At 47.7% G+C, this 20,142-nt stretch overlaps 1 protein-coding gene across 2 annotated transcripts in view; it reads right to left on the bottom strand.

The window, feature by feature from the left end:
- GRIA1 (glutamate ionotropic receptor AMPA type subunit 1) overlaps positions 1–19,077 on the bottom strand; it is a 120,593-nt gene extending 101,516 nt beyond the window's left edge. Inside the window, exons 1-2 of one of the 2 annotated variants that reach the window (XM_068205971.1) lie at positions 18,774–19,077; positions 16,511–16,648 (exon numbers count right to left, since the gene is read on the bottom strand). In XM_068205971.1, the coding sequence (XP_068062072.1) occupies positions 16,511–16,648; positions 18,774–18,855 (220 nt within the window). In that variant the 5' untranslated portion in view covers positions 18,856–19,077. The remainder of the gene's footprint in view (positions 1–16,510; positions 16,649–18,773) is intronic. The other variant, XM_068205970.1, reaches the window with a different exon arrangement.
- Positions 19,078–20,142: the final 1,065 nt, after the last annotated feature.

The following is a 20,142-nucleotide window of genomic DNA, read 5'->3' as shown; positions in this document are numbered from 1 at the left end:
TCCCTGGTCCCAAATCCATCAGACAATGAGTGCTCTGGGTGTCACTGCTCATGGAGCATTTTGAAATGCTAAATCAGAAGAGTCAGAACTGCAGGAAAGCCAGCAAAGAATCCCAGAATCATTTTGGTTGCAAAAGCCCTCCCAGATCACCAAGTCCAAGCTGTGCCCCATTCCCCCCTTGTCCCCAGCTCAGAGCACCGAGTACCACCTCCAGCCCTTCCTTGGACACTCCGGGGATGGGCACTCCAAACCTCCCTGTAGTGCTTGCCCCACAGATGTGCCCCTACCACTCACTCCTCAGCGTTCCTCTCCTATCCATCAGAAACTGCCTCCTCGAGACAGGAGGACACTTGGCTGCAGGGATCTTCACCCTGCAGATTTAGATCTGCTTCACCCACAAGCAAACTGACCTCCCCAGAAATGGGAGACTGCTGTCCTCAGCCAAACCCCACCTCAGCCTTGTCAAGAGTTTGCTCTCCCTGGCAGCCTCTAATCACCAGTTAGCCAGTTTTTACCGAGGGAAAAAATTTATCCTTTCTGCTAGAATTCATTTTTATGACACCTACCATAAGAGACTTAAAAAAATTAGGCATTAAAATGGTTTATAGAGGGTATTTTTATAATCCACTAAGCTGTTTTCCATTTCCACTGATATGACATCTCTCAGCTATAATTCATAAATGCCATCAGTTAACAGGCACAGAACCTTATCCTAAATTTCTCCTCTCATATGCTTTTCTCATTTAAACTTTCTGCTAAATCTTTGCTGTGCTGCTAAATCCAGAGAGATTTGGCCATAGCTGGGGGGGAAAAAAGTTTAAGTAGCTAATTAATGTCACTGGATTTGGGGCATCCTATCAAGAGAGAATATAGAGGAAGCATGTCCTCAATAAGTATTTTGAACATTTAAATAAAGCTAATGCCCCCACCTACACAGGAACCTCTAATATCCTCAGAAAATAATTTTTTTTTATAGGCAATAAGTGGTTATTTTCCCACACAGGGATGATAAGGACATTGCATCAGGTATATAGATTTCAGTGCCTCTGGCTGTCCCAACAGTAATTTTTGTTATTGATTGCAATTCAGAAGGGAGTTCCTCTGGGAAGCACCTGCTTGTGCCAGGGTCCATCCAACCTGGGGATATCCTGGGAGAAAGAATTTATTTACAGCTCTCCCAGAACCCACTTCCTACTTTGACAAAACCATAGAACTGCCTAGCAATAATTATAATTCTTGTGGTAATTAGACATATTCTGCTTTTCTCTGCCAGGATCAGATTGGAAAACTCCAGGTCTCACCACAACACAGCTACTAAACCACAGCATGAAAAACAAAACAGAATATACATTCCTCCTTATTTGAAATGCCTCCATCATATCTACACTGAGTCTGCTGAAAAATTTGAATTTGGGTGGAGTTTGAAATTTGGGCTGCATGTAGTCATTTGGTTATGGAAATTTCTACCTTAGAAGAGGGGAGCCCAAAAGAATGGAGATGTTTTTTTATTTCTTTAGCGTGAGCATGAAGATATGTCCTTGACTCTCTCTAGGTTAAGGATGGCTCATGGTCCACTCAGACTCCCTAAAGGCCTGATGAGTTTCCAGTCACAACCAGTTAAGCATTCTGGGTGGGAGAGAAGTGCCCCCAAACTGCCTTCTCTACATGGAGGGAAGAGGAAGCTTGAAGACACATAGAGAGAACAAGCCAAGACACTTGCCCCCTAATGTTTTACCTAATGAAGGCCTAATCCTTGTGGGATAAGAGTTTTGGCTCAGACAAGAAGAGTATCCATGGCCTTTAACCTTTTTTTCTCCCAACGGAAGTTTCAAAAGATAGAATACTCAATAGAAAGTTATTGATAATCTTTCTTTGGCCTTAAAGATCAAGAAGGGAAATTAAAAGTACCTTGCCTGGGCTGAATGGAAAAGCTTCACCCACTGCAGTGCTGTCTGGTGCTGCACGAAAGTGAATTCAAGAGAAGCCATCCTCCCCTGTGCCAGGGGCAGTGCTAAATGCACCTCTCTCAGTTTCCTCCCATCAGGAGATTAAACCCTCCCCTGTGGGCAGTAGGGGAAGAAGCAGGGCTGGTTCACATCCTCCTCTCCCCAAGTGCCTCATCCATGCCACTGTCCATTGCAGCCCTGCCCTGTCCCAGCCCTGCCAGGCTGCCCAGCTGGAGCTGGAGCCCAGAGCCACGTGTGGGGAGGAAGACGAGGACTGAGACCAGCAGGTCATTCGTGCCCGTGCTCTTATCCCTCGGGGAGTGGAGATGAATGAGCCCACACTGCCAACATGAAGGACATTTCCCTGCTGTCATCTCAGCCAAGGAAGAGCAGGTGGTGACAAATACAGACTGTGGCCACTTGGCATGGCCCCTTGGCACTTCCACTTCGCTGCTCCATGACTGAGTCTGCTTGGGGAAAATCATTCCCAAGGATCCTGCATGCAGAGGTAGTCTCTGCTCACCCACTCAGAGCACCTGTGTGGCCTTTACCCATATGCTGCTGCCTGGCACTGCCAGGAGAAGAGGAGTAGATCCCCCACCCCTTCCCAGACATCACAGTCTGCTGCTCATGTGCCAGCAGACATGGGAGAGCTCTGGGTGTCCATCAGACAGCCATCCTCACTTGCCAAGGATCTGTGGACTACACAAAGAGGGATCAGATTCATTAGGAAGAGGAGGAATTATAAACATGAGCCTAAGCAAGAAAATAAGGCCAGTGTGGGTCTGAACAGAAATTCAAAGCTGTGTCCTCTCCTATGGGCAACTGCTCACTCAGGTCTCCCCACTTATTTATCAACACTGGCAGCCACAGAAAGCACATCCTGCCTTCTGAGCATCCAGACTTTTCCAGCAGAATCAGAAGGAATCCAGATATCCTCATGCTGCCTTTGGTGTGTCTCATTAATATCGCTGTCCAATCTCACTGGGAAAAAAACCCGAAAACAAACAACCCAAAAACTGGACAACAGGATGGGACAGTACCCCAAATCCCCTTAAAATAGAACTTCTCCCTAAAGCCACCCCTCACATGCAGTCTCACACACAAGAAGCACATCTGAGGTCTCAAAGGCACAGGTAGGTCACTTGAGACTGGAAGTCAAAGTCTCCCTTAACTTCAGGACATGTCTGAGAAGTGATTAGCCTTTCAGTCTTTGCAGAAAAGCTGCCACTGTCCAAAGCATCAGGCACTGCTCCCTTGGGACCTCAGACTTTGTCCTTTCTGTGCTGGTGCCTGCAGGAATTGCAGAGCCCCACGGTGAGAGCGATGGGGCGCGGGATCAGAGGAGACATCTCACTGCTGGCTTCAGCTGCTGCCTGGGGATGGGACTGAACTGCAACAAATGTTCATTTAAAGAACACGTTAAAGGCTGCCTCTAATGCATTTGCCACAAGCCTTCAGCTCTCATTTATCGTCTGTGCCTGATTCCACCACTTGCCTAAAACTCAATACACACTTTTCAGGATTTTAGGGTGTTTTTTAACCATTGATGTCTTAGTGCATCCCCTTGCATATTTTATTTTCCTCTCACTTCTTGAGGAAAGAAATTACAGGGAGAAGGCATTAGAGCTCCTCAGCCATCTGATCTGGCAGGACATATCTCTGACAAAACAGAAAACAAGGTGCAAGACTGATGCCAAATAATACCAGAATCTCACTCTGGGAGAGACGAGGATCTGGGGAAGGGGATCAGCTGCCACACGAAGTATCCCACAGCACTGTGACAAACCAAGGCAGAGAGGAGCAGCTGAGTGCACCCTCCAGAACAGCACAGCCAGGCTGGGACCAGCCAGCACTGCCCCTTCCCCTTGTCACCCAAAGAGGAGCAGAGCCAGAAACAGCCAGAGATGGGGTTCATCCACGTGCAGGCAGGAGACAAGGGGACCGTGGGAGTTTGGCTGCTGTTCTGCAGCACCGCCACAGAACAGGAGAGCAGAAGTAAATGCCTTCCATGAAAAAGAATAATTGAGCTGTAATTCTGGTTTTGGCTTGAATAAAATAATAATCCTGTTAGAGCTACATGTGAAACAGATGCACAGGGACACTTTGCATCACTCAAGACACTCTATATCACAGTTAGGTACTGATGCTCTTGGAGGAATCAGTAAACACTAAAATGCCTTTAAAAATTTGATTTTTTGGGTACCTAGAGGCCTAAGCTAACAATCAAGACCCCAAATATTTGATAAACAAACATAAGGCTGAAACACTGCTATGATAGCTTAATAAACTCCTGACAAGAGGGAGATGCAACAGGTGAACTGTAGAAAACACAACAGCCATGAGAGGGTCACAACATCTTGAGCACGAGGCTTGGTATGGTTGGAGGCACAGACTGGTGCAGAACAGCCAAGAGGAAAGTCCTGCTGCAAGGAAGGGAAAAATGAGCTAAAATCAGGGTGGAACATAATGTTGCTGGGAAAAATCTGCAGGAAAGGTAAAGACAATGGCATCACAGCTCACAAATCCCCTTGAGTTTCTTTGGATCAAGTGAACCTTCTTTGGAAAAAGCTTGATACACATTCCAGAGAATTTATAGTGTAGAACTATGTATGTGTAGCTCTGATTCTCCATCACATTGAAAAATGTATAAATAACAAACCAAAATTAAGACAAATGTTATATTTTCTTAGAACAATTCCTTAGTGCAGATTAAGGGAAGAATGATTAAACCACATCAACCAACTGAACAAGAACGCTGAGAAAAATGTCTGCAGAGGGTCACAGTGCCCCATCACCTGGGCACCCTGCACATCCGGCTCATCTTGCCATCAAACTGCTGACAGCAAATTCCCTTGAAGAACATTGTGAGCCCAGGCCCAAGCAGCCAGGAGATAGCAGCATCTCAAAACACTGGTGTGAGCTCATAGCTGCTTCAAAAAACATAATTAAATGGGCTTTCATCACATCACTGCTGTCTGTAGGAAAGGAGGGTTGGATCTGGACTGCCCACATCAGGCCACTCAACATCTGCACACACAACACCGTGGCACCCTCGCCCAATGGATCAGGGAAAATGCCCTTTGGCAGAGCTGCTCTGACTGCAGGTCTCCGGCTGCAGGGACTTGTCTGGGCTCCAGGGTGGCCCCACAGCCCACTGTGCAGCACCAGACTTTGGGGAAGCAAATGGGTTGACACGGCAGAGGAAACAACTCTGTGCTGAAGCAGCACGAAATCCAGGCCAGGCAGCAGCAGGTGCTGCCTGTGGGTGGGATATTGTGCATGGCAGACAGCCTGCCTGGAGTTTCAGAGAGGGGTTCCATGCAAGAGGGCTGGAACAGCCTCTTCACCTTCCCTACATCAGTATTTTGGGCAAAATACTCTATTCTCACGGAGAGAGAAGCGCAGGAGAAGTAGGAGAGAAGCATCTCCCAAGGACTTTTTCAGAGCAGGGATGCTCCAACTTCTCAGAGCACAGTGCTCTGCTGCTAAACATCATTCTCCCTTCTTCCTGAAGCTGGGAAAAAGAAATCTTAGTGAGGAAGGAGAGTTCTTCCCAAAAATGGACTCATTACTGGGTTCCAGGTGCCAACTCTTAAAGCAAATTCTTTCAGTCTCACACAGCATCTTTAAGAAATGATAGATTGCACTGGCTCAGAAGAAACTCTCTGCTCCCTGATAATAAATGAGTTGTTAGCACAAGTAGCAGGCTCCCAGATCCATTTGTGATCCAAAGGGCTCACAGATGCTTCCCATTTCTGCAATGCCAAAACCACAGAACACCAGACAGCAAGGGATGGGAAGGAGCCTCCTGTCTGCCTGCTGCTCTCCAGTGGCTAAAGGGAGACTGTCAAGTGCAAGGTCCCTTTGATGAGGCCTTTTTTAATGTAAATTTGCTGTTGTTGAAAGTGAAGAATTTGCTGTATTGCCTGCAGGCAAGGATAGCCAGGGGAAAAAACTCACCCCTGTGTGCTGCACCTTTGCAGCACCTCGTGTGCTCTGGACATGAATCATCCTGTGGCACAGGCACCCCCTGTCCTACAGCCACACACCTCATCCCTCTGCACAGCTGAGACAACACACCCTGGATGAGAAACACACCCTGGATAAGACAAACACACCTTGGATGAGACAAACACACCCTGGATGAGACAAACACACCTTGGATGAGACAAACACACCTTGGATGAGACAAACACACTTTCTCCAAAGGCTCCCGTGGTCCCACCTCAGGATGCTGCTGTACCTGAATGTCTTGGCCCCAATTCCCTCCATCCCCAGCCTCCAAAACACTGCTCTAGATTTTACTCCACAGTCCCAGGGATGACTTTTTTTCGCCCCCTGTTTGTTTTTAAAGTTCTTCTGCCCAACTTGCTAGTTTGGATTCACACTTTTACTATCTGTCCTGAGACAGGCTTGAAACAGGAAACCTGAATACACATGGCTCTCTGACTCCTCTGAAATTGCTGCCAAATGGCAATTAGAACTCATGACAGATTGGGATGGGATTCAGAATGTCCCAAGATTTTCAGATGTGTTTTGATCTAGAGCTTTGGGTCTGATTTGTCTCAGCTGCTATAGGATGCCACTGTAGAAATTACTCTTTTGTTTTTCTTTTTTTTCTTTTTTTTTTTTTTATGGGTAAAACAATGGGGTTTTTTTCCTTTCCCACAAGATTGTTAGTTCCAGTGCTACACAAGGCTCAACTGTGGTCATCCCATTTGGTCATCCCCCAGAGCCCAGTCCTAGGGATAGGCACTATCAGCCAGGAGTGTATCAATGGGAAGAGGGAGAAAGAGATCTGCACAAAGACTGCAAAAGCAAAGGCATGGCTGTTAGAGCACTGCAAACACTCCTGCCAGCAGCAAGCCCATGAAAAGTGAGAAACAGAAGAGGCCAAGAGGATAAAAGCACCTCACAGGACAATGCCAGGCCCCTGCCCTTGGGGGGCCACTGCAGTGCAGTACCAAAATCCAGAAGGAGAACCTGAACAGAGCAGTTTCTGTGCCATGAACATATGTTTTCTTCACTTCTCAGCAATACATCAGAATAGCACAACTGCGAAGAGCCTGTTTGCGACATGATGCTTGCTTTTATCAAAGCCTTTACAGGCTGCTCACAGGGAGAGCAGCAAAGTGTTTGATACTGCTGAGATGTCACCTTCAGCAGAGTATTGAGGAATTAGCAGAAGAGCATAATGCAGCTGCAGACGCTTTGGGATAGGATTCATCTCACCTGCCTCCCAAAGTCTCATGCTAAACTAAGCCAAGATCAACACAATTCTGTTGCTTTACCTGGTACCTCACAGAGGAAGGAAAAGTTCCACCAGGGGACATGTGGGCACATGTGAGGACTCAAGAACAAGCTTTGATGGGCTAAATATTCTCAAACAAAGAAGAGAAGTTTGAGAATGGCCACTGAGAGCTGCTGCCTGAGATGCTGAGTGTTGGTACTTCCAATGCAGTGTGACTGCTAAGCCCCACTAAACTGTGGTGATGCTTGAATGAGAGCTTCCTCTTCCACAGAACAAGCCTTTACCCCAAAGTAGTGCTTGTTTCTCCAGAACAAGAAATGGTATGGGATTTTTGGGGAAGGACTCATCTCTGAAGGTGTGTGGTTGCTCTGAAAGCAGGGATGGAAATGCAGGAGCTGTCTCATGTCCCACCTGAGGGCTGCACAGTGAATTCTCTGCCCTCCAAGCATCAGCACATAGACATGGGCATGTCTGGCAACACAAAGAGCTGATTTTCCAGTCTATGTGTGGCTGTGGGTGGGTGACCTCCTGCAGGCCCTGGGGCTGCTCGGGGCTCTGTGGGTTCAGGAGAGCTGTTGGTATCTGCTCCTCCCGAGGTCTCTGCGAGTCTGGCACACGAGGCTGCTAAGGTGGAGAATGTTAGGATATAGATGACTCAGTGTTAGAAATCTGCCTGACTTCATCCACACATTTCTTGCAGGTTCCCAAACAAATGATGACTCCTAACGCCTGCCAGCCAAGGCAAATCCAGGTCCCAGACTCCTGGGACCTGAGGAGATCTGTTCCCTGACAGTGGAGGAGAGGGTTCCACTCCCTCACAGAGGCTTCACTCTCCCCACAGCCTCTGTCTTTGCTGTCCCCACAGGACAGGAGCACAGGGACTCCCAGATTGCCATGCCCACACCTTGAAGCTGCAGACAGTGGCTTTTGACACAGCCATAATGAGCTGAGCAGGAGACCCCAGAATGCAGGCAGGCTGAAAGACTGAATTAATTCTGATGAAATCCATGAAATGCACTCAGATCTGCCTTTTCTGGGGACAGGCTGGGGACAGCTGCTGTGCCCGCCTGTTTTTCTGGGACAGTGAGCTGGGAGCAGCACTGCTGCTGGGGCTGCACCGCTCCCTGCCTCCTCCCCTGCAACAGCCCTGTCTCCTCACCCCTTCCCTCACTGCGGCCGTGTGTGGTTTGGCTTTCTATTCCTTCCTTCGGTAGTTCATTAAAGACGTTAATCACCTTCTGCACAAAGACATTTCTCCTGAACTCCCTGCAGGCCAGGCCTCTTTCTCTGCTGGCTGCTCAGCCCTTGCAGGCACCGTGCCGGTGGCTCAGACCTGCCCCCATTTCCCTGCTCACCTGGGTCCCTGCTAGGCACCAACGGGGTGGACACCCCCAAGCCCCCCCTGCCATGCATGCTGTGACAAGAGCCTCCTTTCCAGCTCACCTTCACCCCACTGTGGTCTACATCCCAGCATTTGCCTCCCTTTTCCCTGGCCAAACACTCCCAACACATGACCATCGTATGTCACCTGCAGGAAGGTGGAGGACAGGAGGAACCTGAGCTGTGGTGCTGACCAAACAGGAGACACCATTAGCTCCAGTTCAGATTTCAGCAGAAGGAGGCAGAGCCCTCTGAAAGAAAAACCTTCCCTTGCTTAGCTAAGGGCTGAAAAGAGGGGAAACTCCACCTATTGCACGTCCACAGCCCCTCCAGAGCTGCTGCCTTGCCCCTTTCCCATGTCATGTCTCCTACTCCAAGGCTTCTTCACCCTCTGTGCTCTGTTGGACTTTGCTTGCCTGTGCTTTCCTCACAAGCTCCTGCTGGTAATTTTTTCTGCTGTTTACCTGCCAGAATAGCAGTGCTGCTCTCCTTCTATGGGATGGCCCTGAATGGGATGTGGGTGCTGAGAGGAAGGAAAGCTAACAAGGCTCAGGGCATTCAGGGGATGTTGGCAGGCCAGCAGGAGAAAAACCACATCTGAATCTGTGGAATCACTGATGTATTTTGCTTGTTGAAGCTCACTGCTAGCAAAGATCAAAGCAAAGTGTTTGGGAGGGCGGGGAGATGAGAAATAGCCCTTGGTTTCATGTGAGATTCTTCCACATTCTGCATCCAGATTACTTACAGAGGTTTCTGTATCTCTCCTCTGACCCTCCAGCCCTCAACCTTTCATCTCCCTCCCACTTCATCTCCATTAGCATTAGCATAGTGGCAGGATCTCACTTACAAAATCAAAGCCAAAACTCCTATAAGACATAGAGAAATGCAGACACATATGCCACATCCACACGAGAATACTGCCATCAGTACAACTCAGACATCAGTTGTTTTCTTTTGCACTCCTCCACTCTGTCAAAAAACAAATAAAATCAAGAAACGAAAAGACCCTCTTAAAGAAGCCAAGATATGGCAACGTTTAGCTGTCACTCACGTCTTCATTGCCTCTCACTGCTGCTTCCTCAAGGGGTCACTCAGTCTGGCAAAGCATAAGCACAATCTGAATTGCAACCCTGGGTGAGGATTGGCAGCATTTGGTTTGCAGGCAACAGGGAAAATAACTGATCTACATGAAAAAAAAAATCAACATTTCAGGAGGTCTTTGTCTTTTTGAGTTGTTTTTTCTGGGGGTGTTTTTTTTTAAGAGTGCCCCAGAGGAGACAAGTGGGTGGCTGCTAAAAGGGCAGTGTGAGAAAATCAGCTGGAGACTCGTTTCTGTTTAAGCTAATGAGCGATCACTTCAGCAGGTGAGCAGGGAGTAGTTTTTGCTGGATACCACACTGTTACTGCCCCAATAATTCACTACCATTTTGAAATATTTTTTGCTGGAATGATAGTGGATTGCAAATGGCTTGGTTTGGACCCCCTTCTGCACCTTGCCTAACTCCTGACTTCCTCAGGTGTTACCAAAGGAACTCTTCATTGGGAAAAACAGTGCCCTGTTTCATTTCTACACAACTAAAGTAAGAGAAATAAAACCTCTCTTTAAAGGAATGCAGTTGAAATAAATGCATCTTTGTCTTCAGACTTGTGTTAATACTGCACCCCAGAGAATTTGGATCTTCAGAATATTAAAGTCGCCCTGACTTATTGCTTCTTTAAGGAGAATGTTGGTTTTGTGTTTGCTCTGAGCTCCACGTGTTACTGAAGCTAACTGGGACCTTTTCCATTTCTGGTGGCAGAGAGCTGCTGCCTTTGGGGCCCTAACCCTATTAAAGGAAATGTAAATGTATATATATCTAAAATTCCCACCAGTTTTGGAAATGAACAGCACACTTCCCCACGCTGCAATCCTTGCAGTCACATGAAGATTTCCACTCTCACCTTGCTAATAATGCCAAAAAATAAAGCCTGTCTGTTTCTGGCCTAGTAGAATCCCTATCACATGAAAAGGCTTTATTTTTAGAGAAGAAAAAATAAGCTGTGAGTGGAAGCTGTGACTGTCACACAATGGACAGGTCTGGCCTGTGCTGCTCACTTTTTCTCAAATCCCTCCTCTGCCTACTGCAGAGCCCAAATTTTACTTCTTCAATCTCTTTTCTGCTTGTCACCAGTGCTGGGATCCTTTCCAGATGAGCAGAGAGATTTGCAGGTGTGAAATTCCCCTTATTCCTCCCTCTGATTTTTCCTTATGGCATCATATCTGCTTTTCTCCCCAGGCAACTCTCCCACCACCCAGGATAAAAAAATTAAATGCACAAAAAATAGTCATGCAAAGAATGCATGTTCCCCCATGGCCTTTGAAGAGATGGACACACCAGACTGGGGGACACTTTTCCTGATGTGTGGTGCCAGCCTCTCACAGGGCTGCCTCTGCCAAGAGACAAGGGGAGCCCCATCAGTGTCCCTGCTGATGGAATTGGTCCACATCTACCCAAACCCCTCCGTACCCAGATCCCTGGAGGCAGACAGACAACCTGCCCTGTCCCAGCAGCCACAGCTGAGGAAATGGCTCAGCAATCACGTTCTAAATGCTTTTCCTTCTTGGGGAAATCTTACAGGACAAGCTCCTGCCTTCTTCAGTGGTGACTGTGACCACTGAGCACCCAGCAGCCATTCTGGAGGTCTTGCTGGGACACAGGGGGCTGGTGTCACCTCCAGGACCTTCTCCATCCCGTTTGGCAGGATTTCACCCATCAGCACACTCCAAGATGCTGGCATCTCACTGAATAAACACACACTTACTAGAAAGCTACAGCTCATCCCTGCCCAAAACTGAGCAACCTTAACCTCAGGTTGATCTAACGTGAATTGATGCTCCGTGATTCATCTGTCTGCATCACATCTTTTCCTGTTACATAATCCAAGGAGATGTATCTCCTTGTAGTACCTGTGTTGTATTAATCAGACTGCATCTGATCATTAAATCCATTTTTCTGTTGGCTTAACTCACATTAAACAGTCATAGGAAGCATCCTGAGCTCTGCAGGGAAAAAAAATCCCAAAGCACGCACATGAGATTTCTGACACTGTGAAAATAAAAACAAGTCTAGCAACACCACAACTATTACAGGGCTGGGCTTATTTAGACTGTGGAAGCTTGATTGTAAAATTGCATTCTAACTGAATACTGCTAGAATAATTGCAGTAACACCTTTACAAGAAATGGTGACCATCATATGTTTGTCAACAAAGAAGCTTCCTTTAAATTCAACACCCAATAATTCTTTAATTAAACCAAATTTAGTTCCTCATTTGAGAACATTCAAATGCTTGCCTATTTCTTCCAATCTCTGAGAGGTAATTTAGGAGATAAAAAGCAATTTCTATAAATACTCTATCTATATATGTAAGTATCCAAGGAAAAGAAGAAAAAGAAAGACTTCATTTCATAGCTGATCTGGATGTAAGCTTGCTGCTATTGATAAGAACATAAGCACAGAGTGAGTGATCACTACAAATCCCTCTCTAATTGGTGCTTGGAGGCCTTAATAAAATATGAGCAGAATCCAAACTACATGTTCATTTTCTAATTTGCAGAACAGATTCAACTGTTGATAGTCTAGCAGCACCCACAGCATAGACTCAGTATGAGGACCCCACAGTAACTGTATCAGTGCATACAGAGAAGGAGAGGGATAAATAAACAATTGTTTTTCAGCCTCTTTACAAGTTTTCTTGCAGCTGCAAAATCCTGTTGCTATCCTGTACAGACCCCTGTGTTTCAGGTGTGCAGCTCCTGAGTGTCTCTTGCCAGCAGCCCAGCACCCAAGCACGCACAGTCTGGTGGCTGCCTCAGTAAAGCTGCAGGGCTCAGTGATGAACAGGGGTTATTTTAGGCACTAGTCAACCCTGCAAAGTGGCCTGAGTTTTGCAGGGGCAGATTTACCAAGCTGGTGACTCACCTTGTGTGGCAGCTGCTGACCCAGGGCAGGCTGCTGCTGAGCCATCCTCTTCTCAGGACAGCCAGAGCAGGCTCCACGCCTGCCTGGTGCTGCCAGGCTCACCTGGGGACCTCAGCCAAAGGCTGAAAGCAGGAATCTCTGCACCACAAATTAAATAAAGCTATGGAGCTGTGGCTGAAACAACTCATACTCCCTGAGGAGCCGGGCTCTGCGCAGGGCGGGATGCGCATTACACTGTGCACAGTTGGAGGCTGAGATGGAGAATAGGAGAAAACTATTCCCAGCACAGGTTGACTCAAGAAAGAAATCTCTCATTCCTTTGCTGTCAACAGCACACAGTGCTCCCATCCACTGTGGACCTTCCAGGGACAGGAATTTGCAGATCTCTCTTAATCTGCAAAGCTTGTGTGCCCTCACATATGGCACAGAGCATCCCCCTTCCCATCCCCTTCCATTCTGAACTGCAGCATCAACTCTCCTGTGCTGAGTCTGCCCTGAGAGCAGTCAGATACGACAAAAAACAGCATGGTAGGGTTTGCTAGACACTGTATGGAAGGCATAAAGCTCTTTTCCAAACATGGATGGAGACAGAACCTCTGAACATGTCTTTAAAGTGGACCAGAAGGGTTTTTGCTCTGCTATGTCACCAGGTAAACATTTCAGCTACACCATATTTTAGTCTTTATAGTCACTTGGCACTGCTGTGTAATTCTGCTGAAGGAAGGACTCTCAATTCATCCTCCTTCCCTAAACAGTTTCCTTGCCCTTTGAAGAAACAGCACAAAATTATAAAGCCTCCTAACCTTTAGTTAAGAACTCTCAGAGTGGCAGGTGTGTACTTTCATACGGGTAAGCCCCATCAGGCAGGCAGCTGCAACCACGGAGCGTGTTCATTACCAGCTATTCTGTGGGATGGAATGGATTCAGGAAGATATTTCAGTTATTGAAATGTGCCCGTGCCTCGGTGATGCAACAACATTAGCATCAACCCCACACATGAAACAGGAAGTCTCCACACATATCCACAACCTCTTCTTGCTTTCTTATGATTATGGTTTGCCTAAAATCATCATCTCCTGACGTGTTGCGCACAGGGAACACAGGACCCGCACTGAGGTTTTCACAATCACTGTGTAATGATAAAAAGTCCACATCTAAAACACCAGAAATGCGAAAGTTATTGCTGGGCTGTCACAGTGACAGCCCAGCGACTGCAGCAGCCTCTGGGCATTCTCCAGATTTCCCCCTCGGATGGGTGCTCTTGTCACCAATTCAGCGCGTCATTAACGGCGCTGTCACCCGGGCAGGAGCTCCCGGTGCCACTTCACCCACTGTCACACCACAGCTTGCTCATCCTCACCAGCGAGCAGCTAGTGTCAGAGCAGAGGTGAGCAGGGTCACAGCTGATGCCAAGGTACATTTTGCACACTATTTCCTCAGCCAGGCTGCTGTCACTGTGCTACACTTCATCACCACCCCACAGGCCGCCCAACAAGGGTTTCGCTTCTGCTGTCACCACTGATTCTTAATATCTGTTCCGTATTTTGAAGGATGCTGCTTCAGACACTTGCCAGAAGGACTACATTTAGCACACGAGGCTGGATCCCAGCACGAAGCAGGATTTGCAGTGGACCTGGGACCTTGCTCAGATGTCCTGCTGGAAACCCAGACAGGTGAGGCATCAGGTTCACAGGGTCCAAACACCCTTAATTGTCATAGAAGCAGGCAATGCCAATGGCAAGGAAATGCTGTGTTCTCCATCTCCATGGGAACAAAACCTGGTACTTTTAACTAGTAGCACGGCCAGTCTTTCCTCAGAAGATAAAGACCACTGTGTGGGCAGGGTTTTTATTCTCTCCAAATAAACAGATCTTTCTGCTGATATCTAGTCTTGGCAGCCAGGCAAGGAATTAGCTGGAAGATGAAGAATGAGCTAATTCCTGACAAAAGTTTCTCTTCAGCTCTAGAGTACTAAAATCAGGTCTCCTAATGGCCTGTTTTCTTTAGGTTGGGCTTTTTTTTTTCACCCCTAGGGTACATGGAATAACACCTTCTTTTGTGCTTACAAAACAAATGCTGCCTTCCATAGTCTGGAGGAACTTAGGAAGTTTTTAATTATAAGAAAAGCAAAACGAGGACAAGTGAAGTTGGACTGTGCAGAGTGCTCTGCTGGTCTGATCTAGGACAATGTGCCCTACATAGAGCTCAAATATAACATCCTTTGGGAGGCTGCCTTGCTTCCATTCAGCTTTTGTGAGACCACCCCTGCCCCTGCAGTACTAATGACAGATTTCTGAAGCATAACTGGTGTCATGGTCTTGCCATCAAAGCTGTAAACAAAACCATTAGTGGCAGGCATGGAGAGGGAGGGAAAGCCACGTGCAGATGGAGAATTTATCTGAGTGGTATTCTTACAGTTTCTGCTTTCTTCCTGCTATCAGCTCTGAAATAGCTCATCCCCAGCCACAGTCAGCAACTCCACCCCAGGTGGGTGACGTTTTCCCTTGATAGATACAAGGTCTGGCTTTTTTCTTCTATTTGTCTGGTTTTCCTGCCAAGAAAGTGCCATTGGATAGAGCTGAAATAGTTGCTCTTCCTTGATGGAAACCTTGTAGTTGGCAAATAGAGGGATATTAAAGAAAATAGAAAACCTTTAGATATGCCATTAGATACTGCAAAGAAAGCGTGACCAAATTGTTACTTCTCTCTCCTATATCATACTGGGCAGGAAATTCCTGAAATCTTGTATTTGCAAACCCTCCAACAGAAAATATCACAACTTTTTTTTTTTTTTTTTTCCTTCAAAAAGCCTCATTAATTCTCCTCCTGGCTCTTTCTTCCAGGAGATCCCTTCTGTGCGTTTCTGAGCAGAGAGAACAGTTTGTGTTCACCTCTATCCCACACAACTAAACTGCAGGGGGGATGTTTCAATGACTCAAGAGGACACTACAGATGCCAGCCAACAACAATCCAACAGGCTCTATGAAGGGAAGGCTTCCTCCAGCCTCTCCTGACAGCCCCCAAACACACACACACACAGGTTCAGAGAGTGTCAGCAGCAGTGTCTGACACCAGGTCAAACCAAAGAATTCTTTGTGCACTACACCCTGCTGGCACAAGCCCCTTGCCCACAGCACTGCAGCCTGTGCTCCAAGAAAAGCAAAGGCTGCCACAACAACCACAGGGCTGTGTTATGGGCTTAGTTTTTATTTTGTTTCCTCCTCCTGGTCTTGTTTGTTGCTGCTAACCTTGGCTTTACCTAGGAAGCCAGGTTTTTTTTCCCCAATAATATCATCTAATGAGAACAGTACAGGCAATGTGCTGTGCTTTAGCAGGGTGCAGATACACCCTGAGATCAATTCTGTGGTGCAAACTCATTCTTTAATATCTGTTTTTAGAACCAATGAGTGAATTTCTTGAAACTAGAACTCTCTTACCTCTCTGTCATTATTAGACATGCCCTTATTGTGGATTTAGACTCCATTTGCACCAAGCTGCTGGTTTGTGCTAGGTACTTCTTAAATTACAAGGACAGATGGTTAAACTGGGGCTGAGGAAGAAGCTGTTCACACTAAACAGAGACTTCTGTGCACTCTGTGGGTGGAAAGGGGTGTCTTTGTTGTGCATCACAGCTATGGGAAATATGGGGATGAAACCTCAACATAATGAGTTGGGCGGAGGTTAGAGAAACGAGGAAATTAAATGTTGGGGGGTTTATACCACTTTGGATGCAATGGAAGGGGAAACACAAGACATGCTGGATAACTGCAGCACTACCTCACCCCTATTCCTTAGCATAAACCAAAATGACACAGAAACCCTTTGTATGTTTGGGGTTTTCTTGCCTGGACCCTAAAGGTGAGCTGCACATTTGGTGCAAGATGTCTCATGTTTCAGACAGCAAACAAACCCAAGTCAGGAATAAAGAAGCCAAAGTAAGGCAGAGCACAGTGAATGCTGGTACTTACAGGTGTATGTCATTTCAAAGCTGTCACTGATGTTCACAATGTCGATCTGGGGAAGGAGCTTAGGGGGTTCTGTGAGCTGAGACAAGGCAAACCTAAAAGCCGCATGTTCCTGGGACTGTTGATTAGGAAATAACCCCCCTGGGGAGAAAAACAGAACAATAAGAAGAAAGCTCTTAAGAACACTCATATTAGAAACATCATCAGTCCAAAATATTCCTGAGAGCAGAGCCTACAGCTCTGCAGCCCGGGGAGTGCCTCTAAGCTCAGAAATCCTCCAGAACACAAGAGCCAAGGGTTCCGTGCCCACTGCGGACAGGTTGGGAGCAGAAAACCTTTCCAGCATGTTTGTTATGTAACCCTGGATCACATACAGGAGCCCTGATGCATCCCCAGGCCAAGCAGCTGCAAGATAGGGATAATCCATGGGGTGCAACTCAATCTCCTCACCCCCATAACTTCAAGCACGAGGAACGGGAATTCTGTCAGTATCACCTCAGTAAAGGAAGAATGAGATTCTTCCTTCCTCCCCTCGCTCGGAATGAGGCTCAGTTTAAGCCCTGCTGAGGAGGAGAGCTTTGCTACAGGAGGGTGGCAGAGATGCCCCCACACTGTGGGACTCTGGGGTACAGGGCAGCTTGGCTGAGCCTGGCCCAGCAGGGGACAGTGCTGTGACAGCCAGAGTGACATGGCACTGTGACCAAACAACTGCTGCTGCTGGAGGTTTGTGGCACAGAAAACCCCTGAATTTAACAGGTGACACCGGCCAAACTCAAACTGGGCAGGAAACTTAAAGCTTGACCCTCAAAGGAATCAGTAAAGTAAAAGATAAGCCCAGAACCACAGAATGATACAAACAGGGCAGGAACTGGGACCGGGCTGGACCTAAGCTCAGAGCCTCTCTTTCCCCATGGATCTGGAACAAAGTGCAGCGATAACCCAGCCCTAGGAAAAGTTTCCTGCTGCTCCCCCAGCAGGAACCTTGGCTCGCAGCAGATCCCTTCACAGCCTCCAGAAAGATGCTATTAAATTCAGCCTGTCTTGTAATCTATATGCATTTAAAGAAAGCTCTGCTATTGGCATCTCAGGAGGAGGGAAACAAAGCACTTAGCAACAAGGGAGAATTAAAATAAAGCTGCAGAAAGTATCAATGCCCAAGACGACTTGAGGAAGAAACAAATAGGCAAGGACCTGCCACCAACGTCACTTTGCCCATCTTTAGTAGAGGGGGCATCTCCTTGTGTGAAAAGGGCTATTTGTGCACCAATATTCCCCCACCTCCCCCGTTCCTCCCACCCCTCAGCCTAATCACGGATATCGGAGGAATCAGATGCTCGTAGCCAAGTTGCATTTGTTGGAAGGCAAAAAATCTGGGATCTCGCACAAATTTGGGGTAAAGGGGAGACAGGAAGGGAGGGAGACAAGGATGCAGCATCAACAGCAATAAAAGCACTGATTGTGCAGCTGGACTCAGGCAGGAGTTGCCTGAACTTGGTGGATTAGCAATTGATTGGCATTGTAAAGAGAACGGAGGCGGGAAAGAAAACCGGCACGCAAGGGAAGGGAATTTGGGGCTAGGTTACAAACGATCACCAATAAAGATCAATGGGAGAGTAATAATAAACGCGAGGAGGGAGGGAGAGGAGCACTGAGAAGTTACAGGAAGGGAGGAGGGAATCAAACAGGCACTGCTAGTGTGCAGGGGAAGCAAGTGGCATGAGATGGAAAGAAATTTCAATGCAAGATCTTCTTCCAATAGCCTTGCCCTTATTCTTTAGCAATAACAACAAGAGAGCGTCTGTTGGTTACCTCCCGTCCCAGTTACCTACAGATGAGAGCATCCTCACAAAAATGTATCATGCAACCGCCGATTTTGCAAATGCAGCAACACACAATGGCAGCCCAGGCATTTCTCAGGGCAAGAAACAGATAATTTTTCATACTTCCTCCATTTCGGAGGCACTTTTCTCCCTCCGTGTTGGGGTGTGTGTGTGTATGTGTGTGTGTATGTGTGTGTGTGTGTGTGTGTGCAGGCATTTATTCCCAATCTACCCCTCCCCCAAAGCCAAATTGATCCACCTCTGCTCCGGCAAAGCTGGTACCAACGCACACATCCAGCCCTCGCAGTTCAGCCCCTGGCTCTCTCTCACACACATACACACACATTGTGCCTTTGCAAGCACACGACCGGGTCAGTTTTGCCCCACCACCCCCTCTCCCCCCCTACCCACTCGTCAGGGACCATCATCCCCAGCCCCGCACTCACCTATCTGGATATTGTTGGGGAAATTGGCCCCTAACACCGCCCCTAGAAAACTGGTGCAGAAGAAGGCAAAAATGTGCTGCATATTCCCTTTTGCATTGGCGAAAAAGAAGCCCAGTTCCAAGCATAGATTTGATTTTTCCCCCGCTCTGCTCTCTTTAGCTGCCTCTCTCGCCTCCCCTCCGCTGCGCCTTCGGGATGCGCGTCTCCCCCGCTCCGGATCCGGCGCTGAGACTGCCGCTGAGCAGCGCCTGGCAGCAGGATTAACTGAGCCCCGAGAGAAAGAAAGAGAGCCCGCTCCTCATCCACATCCCTCCCCCGCCACACACAACGCACACGCACACGCACACGCCAGGCGCTTCCACCCAGCTCCTGCCCCTGCTCCCAGCTGGAGCTCAACAGCTGGGAACCGCATCCCCCGACCCCGCTCTAACCCCGGGGGTCCTGCCTCGGGTCTCTAAGGGCAATCCCCACCTACCCCTAAATCCCAGCTTTCCCCCTCAACTTCTCTTGGCAGGAGCTCAAAGGAACCTGTGAATCAGTAGGTGGCAAACTCCTCTAGAGAAAGAGCTGAGGCTCATCTGCCTGGGATCCATCGCTTCCCAAGCTGGGCTCTCTCCCCCGGGTCCAGGAGTTGAACTGATCCCTCTCCGGAGCCTGGCTCATTAGGATAACAAAGAGGGTCCTGCAAATGTGCCTTGGAAGGAAGGATTTCAGAGCAACAAACGAGGGATCCTGAAGGATTAAAAAAAGGAAACCCTCCCCATCACCTTTCTCATTGATTTTTCCTGCCCGCTGTTAATGGATGAGGCTTTTCACCACTGCACTTGATGTGGAAGAATCTGAACTCACCAGCACCATCAGACAGGGCAGGCTTCTGAAATTAGGGGGCTATCATAGCCTGGACCATTTCAGAAGCTGTTTCATGGCAGTTCTAGCGAGGCTGGAGCTTATTTGGCCATGGACAGCTTTGCTTATAAACAAAAGGAAGAGAAAAATAAAGGTAGAACCAACAAAACCCAGCTCCTAGGTACAACTTTGAATTTGGAAATATTTGAGGAAGAACAGTGCGAACACAGAGCCATAGTCACCTCAGAAAGGAGAGAAAATTCACCCATTCTTCCCTGAAGTCCCAAAGTAAACCAAACCAAAGTCCATTCATGTCAGAAGCCAGAAGCTGAAATCCCATGTCCAGGCCCAGATATTCTGCCCTTGATGTTTCCAGCCTTGATACACACCAGGGGTCCATGGCAGAGAGGAAATTGAGCAAAAAAAGGGGGATGTTTGGGGCCGAATTAGAAAATACTCAGATGCCCCATGTCCTGGTTGGGTGTAGGGTCCCTTGCCCTGGTGCCCTCTCCCCATCTCCAAA

The sequence above is a fragment of the Anomalospiza imberbis genome, chromosome 15 (assembly GCF_031753505.1).
Source record: "Anomalospiza imberbis isolate Cuckoo-Finch-1a 21T00152 chromosome 15, ASM3175350v1, whole genome shotgun sequence".
NCBI classification, from domain to species: Eukaryota; Metazoa; Chordata; class Aves; order Passeriformes; family Viduidae; genus Anomalospiza; species Anomalospiza imberbis.
This window is presented reverse-complemented; position numbering and strand designations above follow the sequence as displayed.